General features: G+C 36.6%; 1 protein-coding gene across 9 annotated transcripts in view; it reads left to right on the top strand.

Annotated features, from left to right (window-relative positions):
* USP44 (ubiquitin specific peptidase 44) overlaps positions 1-13,518 on the top strand; it is a 52,839-nt gene extending 39,321 nt beyond the window's left edge. For all 9 annotated transcript variants that reach the window (XM_038558678.1, XM_038558680.1, XM_038558676.1 and 6 more), the window contains 5 exons: positions 742-2,236; positions 5,280-5,475; positions 7,552-7,660; positions 11,403-11,608; positions 12,539-13,518. In XM_038558678.1, the coding sequence (XP_038414606.1) occupies positions 812-2,236; positions 5,280-5,475; positions 7,552-7,660; positions 11,403-11,608; positions 12,539-12,738 (2,136 nt within the window). In that variant the 5' untranslated portion in view covers positions 742-811 and the 3' untranslated portion in view covers positions 12,739-13,518. The remainder of the gene's footprint in view (positions 1-741; positions 2,237-5,279; positions 5,476-7,551; positions 7,661-11,402; positions 11,609-12,538) is intronic.

Here is a 13,518-nt window from a genome sequence, read left to right as displayed (position 1 = left end):
TTCCGGGTCTCCAGGATCACTCTCTTGAGTGCTGAAGGCACTGAAGGCAGCGCTAAACTGCTGAGCCACCCGGGCTGCCCTATAACTGCCATTATAGCTACCATTTATTGGGTGTTTAGTATGTGGTAGACAAATATTTTATCTCAATTCTTCATTGAAATTGATGTGATTCTTCCCTGTTTTACAGAAGAATTTTAGAGAAGTTAAAATAATTGCTCAAATCAGACAAACAGTATGTGGCAGAGGTAGAATTCTTATCTCTTAAGTTTTTATTTCAGAACTCATGCTTTTACACTGTGGTTATGCTTTAATAACTATGTTGATAAGGCTCTCAAAATGTGGATATTTGTAAGATCTATTTGAGTCCCTTTAAGAAAGGGAATGTAGTTTTATAAATTGCCCTCAACTGTTACATAGGAGGATGGATCTTATTCTAGTTCATTGAAAAGGGGTCAGTACCCATTCTTTACCAGTAGATGGTGGCAGAAAATTAAAAACAGTTTTCAAAGGGAACCCATTAGAGAAAATAAAGTGAAGTGTGTGGTTCTCTCTGAGCAAGGCGGATGAGAGATTAGAGACCTCCAGAGCAAGAGAAAAGTGAGAACTGTCTGTGGCTTATGACAGGCAGCCCAGAAATTGGGAGGAAAGGAAGCAAATTTATAAAATTATTCTTGGAAAAATACCTTATAAAAAAGAAAGATACTGCTTTCTTTTATTTAAAAATGGTATTGTTCTGCTTAGTTTTCAGATGCTTCAGGTATCGTGAACAGAGACTTGTTTGGATTATGTGTTTCTCAGCTAGACTAAATAAATGTTAACAATGGATAAGTGCAAACATATTGGGCAGTTGCAGCTTGCTCAAGACCATTCCATCCTCAACCCTCAGAAGTGGCATTGTGTGGACTGCAATACAACTGAGTCAATTTGGGCTTGCCTTAGCTGTTCTCATGTTGCCTGTGGAAGATATATTGAAGAACATGCACTCAAGCACTTTCAAGAAAGCAGTCATCCTGTTGCATTGGAGGTGAATGAGATGTATGTTTTTTGTTACCTTTGTGATGATTATGTTCTAAATGATAATGCAACTGGAGACCTGAAGTTGCTACGAAATATGTTAAGTGCAATCAAAAGTCAAAATTATCAGTGCACCACTCGTAGTGGAAGGGTTTTGCGGTCTGTGGGTACAAGTGATGATACTTACTACTTACCTGATGGCACCCAATTTCTCCTTCAAAATGAAGATCAAATGTATACTGCCCTGTGGCACAGGAGAAGGATATTGATGGGTAAAATATTTCGAATTTGGTTTGAACAATCATCCATTGGAAGAAAAAGGCAAGAGGAACAATTTCAGGAGAAAATAGCAAAAAGAGAAGTGAAGAAAAGACAACAAGAATTAGAGTATCAAGTTAAAGCAGAATTGGAAAATATACATCCAAGAAAGAGTTTACGTTTGCAAAGTCTAGCTCAGTCTACTACTGTAGAAATAGTTCCTGTTCAAGTTCCACAACAAACCCCAGCATCACCAGCAAAAGATAAAGTAGTATCTACCTCAGAAGATGTAAGATTAAAAAAAGCCAGTGACTCCTCAGGTAAACGAAGGCCAATAGTAACCCCTGGTGTAACAGGATTGAGAAATTTGGGAAATACTTGCTATATGAATTCTGTTCTTCAAGTGTTGAGTCATTTACTTATTTTTCGGCAATGTTTTTTAAAACTTGATCTGAACCGATGGCTGGCTGTGACAGCTGGTGATAAGACAAGGTCACCTTATAAGCATCCACCAATCACAGATGCAGTATATCAAATGAATGAATGCCAAGAAAAAGATACATGCAGTGCTCTCTCCAGACATCCAAGTTTATCCTTAGGACTAAGTGGTGGAGCATCCAAGAGTAGAAATATGGAACTTATTCAGCCAAGGGAGTCCAGTTCACAATACATTTCTCTCTGTCATGAATTGCATACCTTGTTCCAAGTCATGTGGTCTGGAAAGTGGGCCTTGGTCTCACCATTCGCTATGCTACACTCCGTGTGGAGACTCATTCCAGCCTTTCGTGGTTATGCCCAACAAGATGCTCAGGAATTTCTTTGTGAACTTTTGGATAAAATACAACATGAACTAGAGACAACCGGTACTAGGTTACCAGCTCTTATCCCCACTTCTCAAAGAAAACTTATCAAACAGGTTCTGAATGTTGTGAATAACATATTTCATGGACAACTTCTTAGTCAGGTATGGGTTTTTTAAAATCTCATTTTCATCTTGGGGAATTCATAAAATGAAGCCTAAAAATATACCTTTTCTCTGTATGTCTAGTGTGTTAGAGCTAGGACTTTTTTAAGGTAAAAATTGCTTTTTCAGAAGTCAGCTCACGTAGTGTTTCACTCATTTACAGGTTTCCTTCATGAATCACTGAAAGTTTTTCATCTATGATATCAATGTTTTTTATTTTTGTTTTTGTTTTGTGTGTGTGTGTGTGGGGGGGGAATCAGGAAACAGCCTCTTAGGTTAATATTAAATTCATTTTCTGAGGGATTGAGAAGAGAGGGTTTAACTCCACAGAGAATAGATTTGAAGATGCTGCTGTACTGGGAATGGATTTTAGTAATCTCAGGATCCAAGAAGTAGCCCTGGAGGACTTTTTTTCTATAAAACCAAAGGGGTATAAGATCTGAAAACTTAAATAGGGAAATTTTAAAGTAAATAAATACGATTTCATTGAGAAAAATCCTGAATGGTTTCCTTTATCTTAATTACAGCTGTAAAAGTTGCCTTGTGAAAAGGAATCACAAAACCAGAATCTCCCATCTAATTAATAGCTCTCTGTAATGAGTGGACTTATTGGTAAACTATTAGTAGGCAAAAGGCTCTCTACTTTTCCATAGCATAGAGCTTAAAATTTTTTCTGTTTTAGGTAATTGGGCTGTTAGGTCATTTCTTTCCCCTTGCACACCTGCCTCTTCTCCTCAGTTCAACTCTCACAGTAATGATACCATCTTTATAGCATACTTTTCTGGAATGTAGCTTAAATATATTTAAAAAAATTTTTTTAAAGCTCATCATGGGGCTTGAACTCAAAACCTGAAATCAAGAGTCACGTGCTCTGTGGACTGAGCCAGCCAGGTGCCCCTGTAGTTTAAGTATTTCAAATATAATTTTCCTTAGAGTTTATCTGTGACACTTATTCCACTTAATGTTTCAGCAATGTAAAGATTCTACATTGTGCCATTTAGCAAGTAAGAGCTGTTTCTTGTGTTGCATGCAATTTTATTTTTCCATCATTTTTATACGGAAGTTTAAAATGCACTATTAATAGGAGTGCCTGGCTGGCTTAGTCAGTAGAGCACGTGGCTCTTGATCCTTGGAGTGATGAGTTCAAGCCCTACATTGGGCACAGAGCCTACTGAAAAAGTTAAAATGAACGATTATAAGTAGAAGTAATTTATACTCCTAAAAAAACCTATATGATACAGTAAATCTATGCAGTAAAAGAGAAATCATCCCCTTGTCCCATAACCCCACAACTCACACATAAAACTATTAATATTTTGGTATATATCCTCTGGTTTTCCTTCTCCTGTAGATTAAATTTTTTTATTTAAAGTTGTATATTTATTTTAAGTAAACTCCGTGTGGAGCCCAACATGGGGCTTGAACTCAAGACCCCAAGATCAAGACCTGAGCTGAGAGTCAGGCACTTTAACCAAGTCACCCACATGCCCCTATCTTCTGTACATTTATATTTTCTCCTTCTGTGTGGTCATGATGAATTTACCTGATTTTTTTTCATTATTAATGTAAAGGTCATTAAAATATTTGATATTTTTTTTACAGCATGTTAATGTCCATTATATGTAGAGACCATAATTTAGTTGCCCATTCCTGCATTGTTGACTTATAAACTATTTCCACTTTTTCTGTTATTATAATGTCACAATACATTTTTTTCTAACAATTTCATTAAGACAGAGTCCTAGAAGTAAAATTACTTGGTGTCAGAAGTTAAGACTTTTGATACTTGACTACAAATTTCTTTCCAGAAAGTTACTATTTTCTATTTCAAGTAATGCAAGGTGCTGATGTGCTTATTTTTCCCTTTATGGATGACTTGAAATTAGCCAAAAACTGGCATAATAATTTTTATTCTCTTCCCTTCAGACACATAATAAACTCTTAGGAAACTGGAAACCAGTCATCCAAGGAGATTCAGATGATTGGTTCCTGGAATGGCTTCTTCTTTCTTTTTTTTTTTTTATTCAAGAAGCTGTTCTCAAAAGGTTAAATCCCTGCCCAATGAGTTTCCAAACACCAAGAGTATTCTTTTCTTTGTGTCAGTTTGTTAAATCTAGAATCTGCATTAGACATGGCTTATTTATTTCATTGCCTGTTCCAGGAACCTCTCTTTTATAAAAGAGTTTAGTAATGTATCATGTAGGGATTCTTAGATCTATAGAGTCTGTCTTCAGTTTTGTGCAGTGTTTGTTGGCATTAAATCCTGCTGAGTGCTTCACTGGTTAAAACTGCCCCATGTTCTTCGTGGTTCCTGTATTTGATGAAGATTTTAATGTAGTGACGTTTGCTTTAAGTGATAGTATGACATCATTTACATTAAACGTCTTGTCTTTTGAAATTATCAGTTGGTAGGTATCCAATATATATAAAAATATACAAATAGTATTTTGTTTGTATCATGGTTAAAAAGCTATAGGGATTTGGGGGGAGAAAATTAGTGGAAGATGAGGAAGGAGAAAGGGCAAAATACAAGGCTAATAATCTAAACACATTAAATGCATGTAAATCGGTTTCTTTTTTTTAAAGATTTTATTTATTTATTCATGAGAGAGACAGAGAGAGAGAGAGAGGCAGAGACACAGGCAGAAGCAGGGAGCCATACTTGGGACTCGATCCCAGGTCTCCAGGATCACACCCTGGGCTGCAGGCGGCACTAAACCACTGCACCACCGGGGCTGCCCATAAATCAGTTTCACACACACACGATGTATACCTAATTAAATGAGTCCACAGGTGTTTGTTTACCTACATTCAGATTTGATTAATGCCTTTGGAGTACATAATGAGTTTAATGATAGTCATCGAAAGGAAAAATTGTAATAATGAAAAAAATTCCTGAAAGTATATAAAAAGCAGATTACTCAGAATTTTGATGGTGCATTTTCAGAAGAAAAGCTAATTCACTGGGAGTGACCTCTAGAGTGAAAGGAGTAAATGTTTTGATGGGATTGTAATCTGAGGAACTAATTATTTTTATTTGCAGGTTACATGTCTTGCATGTGACAACAAATCAAATACCATAGAACCTTTCTGGGACTTATCACTGGAATTTCCAGAAAGATACCAATGCAGTGGAAAAGATACTGCTTCCCAGCCATGTCTGGTTACAGAAATGTTGGCCAAATTCACAGAAACTGAAGCTTTAGAAGGAAAAATCTACGTATGTGACCATTGTAACAGTAAGTAGAGACTTTATATTGAGAGAAAGCTGAGAGATATCCTGAAAGCAGTTATGGAAGTAAACTTTGTTGGTTCATCAAAAGAAACTGGGATAGATATTTCTACTTTATAATTGGCGCTGGTGAACTATGTGTTTGTTTTCCCTTATTGATGACCTTTAAACTTTTTTGATCTCATAGTCAATTATGGAAAAGATTAATAAGAAATTTGAACTTAATATGTGAGGCAGAATAAAGAGGCAATAGGGAATAGTAAAAGGAAAGCATGGTATTTAGTACTAAATAAAATGTTTGCTTTATGAGTCCTTTTGCTATCTATACAGTCCTTTTGATATATAGATAATATACATATATAAGTGTGTATATGCATATACATATACATATATATGCATATATATATTTATTAAAGGAAATATATAGCTGGACTGCTGCTATGGAGATTGGCTTCATAAAAACAAAGATTTAGTCAAAAACCATCTGCTATCTCTTCTATATTCATTATTCTAATTGCTATGGATAGAAATAAAACACCTTCAAGGTGCTCACATACCTAATGGAAGAAACAGACAATTAAGATCTATTATGAGAAATTTTCTACTAGAGGTGAACCCAGGAACTCAGCACTGGGGGGTTGAAATAGTAATTTCAATTAAAGGAAAGCATCAAACTCCAGGGAAATTGTGTATGAAACTATGACAGATCTGCTGTGTCTTTTTGGTATCTTTATCTTCTCTATCAGTATGCATGTGGTATCTTAGAATACCAGGTATTCAGGTGTTCTCTAATTTCCATGTTTGAAAAAAAGGATCCTGGATCTTAGATACTAAACTTCAAAGGTAATATAAAAGAAATATTGGATGTTCCAGCACTGAAGAAATGTCACATCAATTGATGTTTTTTTTAGAATGCCTTCTATTAACATTTTCTGAGTGCTAATATGAACTCTGTGATAAGTAGCCTAAGATTTATAATGTTTGAAAAAAACCTTTATCAAATTCGAATGATGAAGTAATTTTTTTCTTGGACATAAATGTGAATGGTTCTAGATGCCTCCAACACCAAATCTGGGAATAGAAAGATATTATGAATGAATATAGAATATGGTTTTATAACCTGTTTCTATGTGTTTACTGGGTTTACCAAATAAAGTCCTATAAGAGCTGTTATAATTTAATACATAAAGGCAAATGTTTAAAATTATAAGTCAGGGAGTTGACATCACGTATATAGCCGTATTTGAGGCCATACATTCAGGGAGGTGATCCAAAAGTAAGTCTAGGACATTAAGCAGCACAGGAACAGGAACAGCACAAGTCTCAGGAACAGAGACCTGGAAGACAGGATACCTATGGCAGGTGGAGATGGCTTAGAAGACAGCCTCCTGGGAGACTAATTCCACCTTAGGAGAAGCAGCTGCTGCTGTGGCTGGAGTCAGAGCTCTTGTATACGTTGAAGGACCGCTCCTGGGTGTCCAGAGCAAGCTCTGGTAAATAGTGCCCCAGCCAGAAGCTTTAGGTAGACCTCTAGAGAAGCAGAAGAGACAACAAAACAGAATCCCAAGTGCCACTTGTTTAAGATCTGGTATGAAAACAGCAAAAGCAAGACACTGAGGGAGGCCTCAGGCTCTGAGCTGGAAGAGGACTGCTTTATCAGGAAGTAGGAAAGAATATTCTGAGCTATTAAGGGCCCACCCCCACTGGAATTCCAATTTCCCTCAGTAAATGAACTGACCATGATATTTTCAAAGAATTTGGGAAGAGTATATTAAAGTATGTTTAGGGAAAGTTTTAACTTTTTCTTTAATTGGAATAGTCAAATTCATTTTTAAATATTACAGCACTAGATCATTCTGTTGCCTTATTTGTAGGAGTATATTAAATCAGATACTTAATTGTTTATGTGTCTGTCTGCCTAACTAGCTCTTAAATTGTGTGTGTTTGTACTTACAAGTTTTTTGAGAACAAGGCCATGTCTTTATCTCTAGCGCAGTATAATATGTTTCTAAAGTATCTAAAGTCCACTCAGCATTTCTTTGTATTTTTAAATTTGATTCTTATTCTGTCTTTGATGTCACAGCAAAGCGTAGAAGGTTTTCTTCAAAATCAGTTGTACTCACAGAAGCACAAAAACAGCTTATGATTTGCCACCTACCTCAGGTTCTCAGACTACATCTCAAACGATTCAGGTCAGTAGTAGTAATATTCCAACTACACACTTCTTTTGTTTTAAAGATTTTTTTATTTTTAAAGTAATCTCTGTACTCAATGTGGGGCTTGAATTTACAATCCCAAGATCAAGAGTCTCATGCTCTACTGAGCCAGCCAGTCTCTCTTCCAACTATACACTTCTCATTTAGTCATTCCTTTTGCTTATAGTGCTTCAAAACTTAACACATGATGAAGCAGATTTTAATAGTATAAATTCGGCTAGCAGATGACTTAACATCTATCTACTTCTGGGTTTTTTTTTAAAGACAAAGAAATTCTGTCATTATCTCTAGCCTTGACTCATGGACACCTTCCGTATTCAATAAGAATACCCTGGTTAGCTTCCCTGGATTGACGATGAGTAGACCCTTCACATTTTCTGCGTAGTAATATTATTCTTGCAAACTTCTGCTTATAGAGTTTAATATTCAGCATATTTTAGGTATAAAAGTTTAAAATTTTTAACTTAAGAGTGGCCCAACTGCTTCATTCTTGGACGATATCTAAGGTATTGTATAGTTCAATTCAGAGCAGTTAACAAAAACAAAAAATCTCTAGTGTTCAGAAACAGGTGAATTAGTTTGCATAACTATTGGTTAAGCAAGGCATATGGATTTTCACACCTTGAAATAACTACGTTAACCTTAGAGCTTATTCTTAAGTTACTTTATGTGCTGTGATTTGAAACTATTGAAATCATGTTTTTCACACATTGGTTTTTGGTTTGTTTAAAGTTTCTTTTTTTTAATTATTTTTTTAAGATTTTATTTATTTATTCATGAGAGACACGGTGGGGGGTGGGGGGCGCGGGGAGAGACAGAGAGACAGAGAGACAGAGACACAGGCAGAGGGAGAAGCAGGCTCCATGCAGGGAGCCCAACATGAGACTCGATCACACCCTGGGCTGAAGGTGGCGCTAAACCACTGAGCCACCCAGGTTGCCCTAGACCATCCTATTTAAAAGTAGCACCACCTAACCCTCATTACATTACCTATTTTTGTTTATTTATTTATTATTTTTTTTAAGATTTTATTTATTTATTCATGAGACACCGAAAGAGAGGCAGAGACACAGGCAGAGGGAGGAGAAGCAGGCTCCATGCAAGGAGCCCGATGCAGGACTTGATCACATCTGCCCTGAGCCAAAGGCAGATAGATGGTCAACTGCTGAGCCAACCAGGTGTCCCTTATTTTTGTTTAAATGGTAAAACCCACTATCTGCAATTAGTAGTTTATTTACTTATTTCTCTCCCTCTGGCAGTAATGACAGGGACCTTGTCTATTTCACCTGTATCCCAAGGCCCAGAACTGAGCTCTGTGCATAGTAGTTGCCCAACAAATGTTAATTAAGTGAATGAATGGGGCATATACAGAAGGGGGAGCACTTCAGCCCAAGGGAGCAACATGAACAAAGGTATGGAGGAAGGAACAGGGAAGTGTACACAACAAAAGGTTTAGTGAAATCAGGTGAGACCTGTCATTATGCATAAAATCAAGTGGAATGGAAACAGGAAGATTAGTTAGGAGGTTAATTTTGTATTTCATGGTAAGGTAAGAAGGGCCAGGGAGCATGGATAGGTAAGAGCATAAATAAGATTCTGTAAAGATAGAACTGAAAGGATTTAAATTTTTTTTTTTTTTTAATTTTTGTTACTTAAAAATTTGCATTGAATTGGCTACTGTAATCTGTTGAAGAGTTCCTGTTCTTTGTAATTGCTGTTGTAATCTGATATTTGAAGCTCTCTTTCGAGTTAAACCTATTTGACTCTATCCCTTTCCGTCTTTTACCCAAAACCTTTTTGACCCTTCATGCGGTATTTGTTACTGATTCAGAGATTTTGTTTATGCTGCCTTTACCACATTTGTCTTTCTCTTTTTCCTTCATTTGTTCAAAAAGCCCTATTGTATTTGCCAGTTCATAAAATGTATAGGATATATAAAAGATAAAAGGGAGAACAGGATTGGGGAGGGGCATACAGGAACCTCTGAAAAAGCATTAAAAAAATGGAACATTCCTAGTACCTTAGTACTACTCCCCACGTGTGCCTCCCAGTCCTTATTCTCCCTTCTCTTTGAAGCAAACCACTATGAACTAGGGAGATGGGGTTTTCTTGTTATCATTTTACTGTATTTCCATCAGCGGGGAAAAAAACCTGGGCACCCAGCTTAATCCATAGGAATGAGTATTGTCTATTTAGGTGGTTTACAAGTGTTTATTTAGCATTATTAGATAATGTCAGGTTTGAATTTTATGGTGAACTGAAATAATCTTTTGAATGATAGGAATTATAGGAATGTGTGTGAAACAAGTCCCACCCCCCCCTCCCCTTTTTTTACATGCTTGGTCTTCCATGTTGACTAGTTAAAGGTACATTGAATATAGGATCTTTTATAGATTTCATGGGGAAGGGCAGCTTGAGTGGCTCAGCGGTTTAGCGCCTTCGGCCCAGGGCATGGTCCTGGAGACCCGGGATCGAGTCCCACGTGGGGCTCCCCGTAGGGAGCCTCCTTCTCCCTCTACCTGTGTCTCTGCCTCTGTGTGTATGTGTGTGTGTGTGTGTGTGTGTGTGTGTGTGTGTGTGTCTGATGAATAAATAAAAATCTTTAAAAAAAAAAGATTTCATGGTTAAGTCTTGTGATATGACTCCTACTTCAACAGATAATTTAATTTGCAAGTCTCACCTTTAGTTCCATAGATTTTATATTGTACTAATAGCATTTTCAGTAATTTTGCTTCATAAAACCTTTCTCCTTCTCTACCACTGTTATTTATCATAGCTTCATGTTTTATGCTTTAATGCTATCATATTTTCATCTATGTATATCTGTAGTCTCTTCACCACCGCATACCAAGCTGCATTACAATTTCTTGAACAACACATTATTTTCCCCTGTAGCACCAGCTCATACGATGTGTATGATGAAAACATTGCTTGCTATGCTTTGGTCCAGTATCAGGAAGCATGACCATCAGACTGAGCAAATGACAGTACAGAGGCATTATTTATGTCTGTCCTAGTGAGTATAGTGGAGGGTCCCAGTTCCTTTTTTTTTTTTTCCCCTTAGAAGAGCTCTCAAGCGTTCTGAAATTAGAAGTGCGTTGCTTTGTCCTGCTTTTTCCCCAAATCTAGCCAAGAAAGGTCCAGATTATGTCTCACAAGAACAAATTCTAGCTTCTAGGGTAGCCTCCTCATGGTGTGACAAGGCAACAGAGAATTAAAAACCCATTAGTACCTTGAATTAGTATATTAGAAAGGGGAAACTGCTATAGGGCCATAATTTCCTTTGATGAAAAGTTCATTTTCTTCCTATATTATCATCTAACTACAGAAGGCAGATTTTTTTTTTTTTAAGATTTTATTTATTCATGATAGAGAGAGAGAGAGGCAGAGACCCAGGCAGAGGGAGAAGCAGGCTCCATGCAGGGAGCCCGACGTGGGACTCGATCCCGGGTCTCCAGGATCGTGCCCTCGGCCAAAGGTAGACGCTAAACCACTGCGCCACCCAGGGATCCCAGAAGGCAGATATTTTAAAACCTAATCAGACCTGTTTAATAAGCTTAAATTCTTCCATTTATAGCCCACTTCAGCATAAAAAGGATTTTATAATTACATTATTTTACATATGATACTTTGTATTCTATACTGAGGCCTAAGTCTATTATTGTGACTGTCTGAACCTAGTACACTTTTTGATAATTTTACCCTGGTTTGTTCACAGGTGGTCGGGACGTAATAACCGAGAGAAAATTGGTGTTCATGTTGGCTTTGAAGAAATCTTAAACATGGAACCTTATTGCTGCAGGGAATCCCTGAAATCCCTCAGACCAGAATGTTTTATCTATGATTTATCTGCTGTAGTAATGCACCATGGGAAAGGATTTGGCTCAGGACACTACACTGCCTACTGCTATAATTCTGAAGGAGGTATAGATGGGGAAAAGTATTTTATCTTGGGTCAGACTTGGAAGATAGAATTTAGGCTTTATGATTTCTAAATTGGCCACTTAGTGAAGCCACATGACCTTTTGTTTTTTTCCAAGAATACTTCTGCAGTTAATAAAAAAACAAGAATTTATGCAGAAAATGGGCTATATTCTGCAGGATAGTAGTTTTGACTTTCAAAGGCTATAGCGATAGGATAATAAGGATGGTCACATTAATGAAGTCAGTGCTATCTTACAAGCACATTTCTAAGGGCAAGTCCTCTATTCACTGATTTCTTCTAATTATCTTTGTTAAACAGAGCATCTAAGTGAACTGGGGAATCACATATTTAGAATAAACTCTGGGTTCAGGTTTTAACAAAACTCACTTTCCCTTACTGCCTCCATGGACCTTCAAGGACAGTCTTCATAGGTAGCACAAGTGATTTAGGTTTCACTTTTTATCTCCCCTTTCCTTAACTACTGCTGAACGAAAACTGAGCCTCCCCGTTTGTACCATTTCCCCTCACCCAGAAAAGGGGCGTGGACAGAAAGCCCACATAATCTATGAAGGCAATTAATTTAACAATGAACTACCAAGAGTAAGTTGTACATTATTTGTTTTACGGTATGATTAGCAGCAGAAGCATTAACTGGCAAGATTATACCTAGAATTAAAGGTCGTGTCAAGTGAACTAATCAGATTTTTAAACTTCAGATTTACTTCTAGAATAAAGGCAGACAATTCCAGAATAACATACAGCCCAAGCTGTATTTCTCAGTAATAAAAGTGAATTGGCTAGATAATTATTTTCTCCTCAAAGAAACTTAACTCGCACTGAAACTAATACCCCTAAATCCATTTTAATTTATACTTGAAACTTTTAGTTATTTTATAAACCCTAAGGTATATTTCTGTGCTTCACTCTAGGGTTCTGGGTACACTGCAATGATTCCAAGCTAAGCATGTGCACTATGGATGAAGTATGCAAGGCCCAAGCTTATATCTTGTTTTATACCCAGCGAGTTACTGAGAATGGACATTCTAAACTCTTGCCTCCAGAACTCCTGTCTGGTAGCCAACACCCCAATGAAGAAGCTGATACCTCTTCTAATGAAATCCTAAGCTGATCCAAAGACAGTGGGGCTTTCTTCTTGTGATTTTATATATACTTTTTAAAAGGGCTTACAATTTTGAGCTTGTTTTTTTACCTAGGAATCAGTGCACTGTTTATACATTTTGTATCTACAACAAAGCTCTTTTTACAGAGACAAGATTAGCATAAATATGTACTATCAATGACAGCAAGTAACTTTTTTCAAGTACTTCAGAGTTTTAAACTTTGTGTTTACTTCAGACTGGCATTACCTTTTATATTTTGATGTCTAAATTGGCTCAGATCATGAATTTGTGCAATCTTTTACCGAAGTTCAGGTGGCATCATTTTATATTTATCTTTTGTAGGTATTTTCTATACAAATTCTTAATTAGATACTTTCTTCACTGATAGTCATACCAAAAAAAATTTCTTTCAGGCCATTTGCATACCTGAAGTTACTTTTGCCCCTTGAAGGGAGTTAAACTACTACATTCATTGTGAACTATCAAAGTATCACCTAAATACTCAATTACACTAATTGATATTCCTGACGCTTTGTGTGTTACAGGGCTCAGAATAGACATTACTTTGGCTAATGGAACTTCTATTTTTCCAAAGATTTATTAAGATTTAATAATTGTTCTTTATTTGGCATGGTCCAACTTTATACATGAAAATGACAGCTTTATAAATAGTATGTTTAAATTACTTCAGTACTGTTGACATGAAAACGATGGCTGGGATTTATAATGATGATTTGGCAACAAACAGGTTTGTCCAGAATCTAATAAAGTCTTACCAAAAATCTGAA

Source organism: Canis lupus, chromosome 15 (genome assembly GCF_011100685.1).
Source record: "Canis lupus familiaris isolate Mischka breed German Shepherd chromosome 15, alternate assembly UU_Cfam_GSD_1.0, whole genome shotgun sequence".
In the NCBI taxonomy this organism is placed as follows: Eukaryota; Metazoa; Chordata; class Mammalia; order Carnivora; family Canidae; genus Canis; species Canis lupus.
The sequence above is the reverse complement of the archived record's forward strand: the minus strand, read 5'-3'. Positions and strand labels throughout refer to the sequence as shown.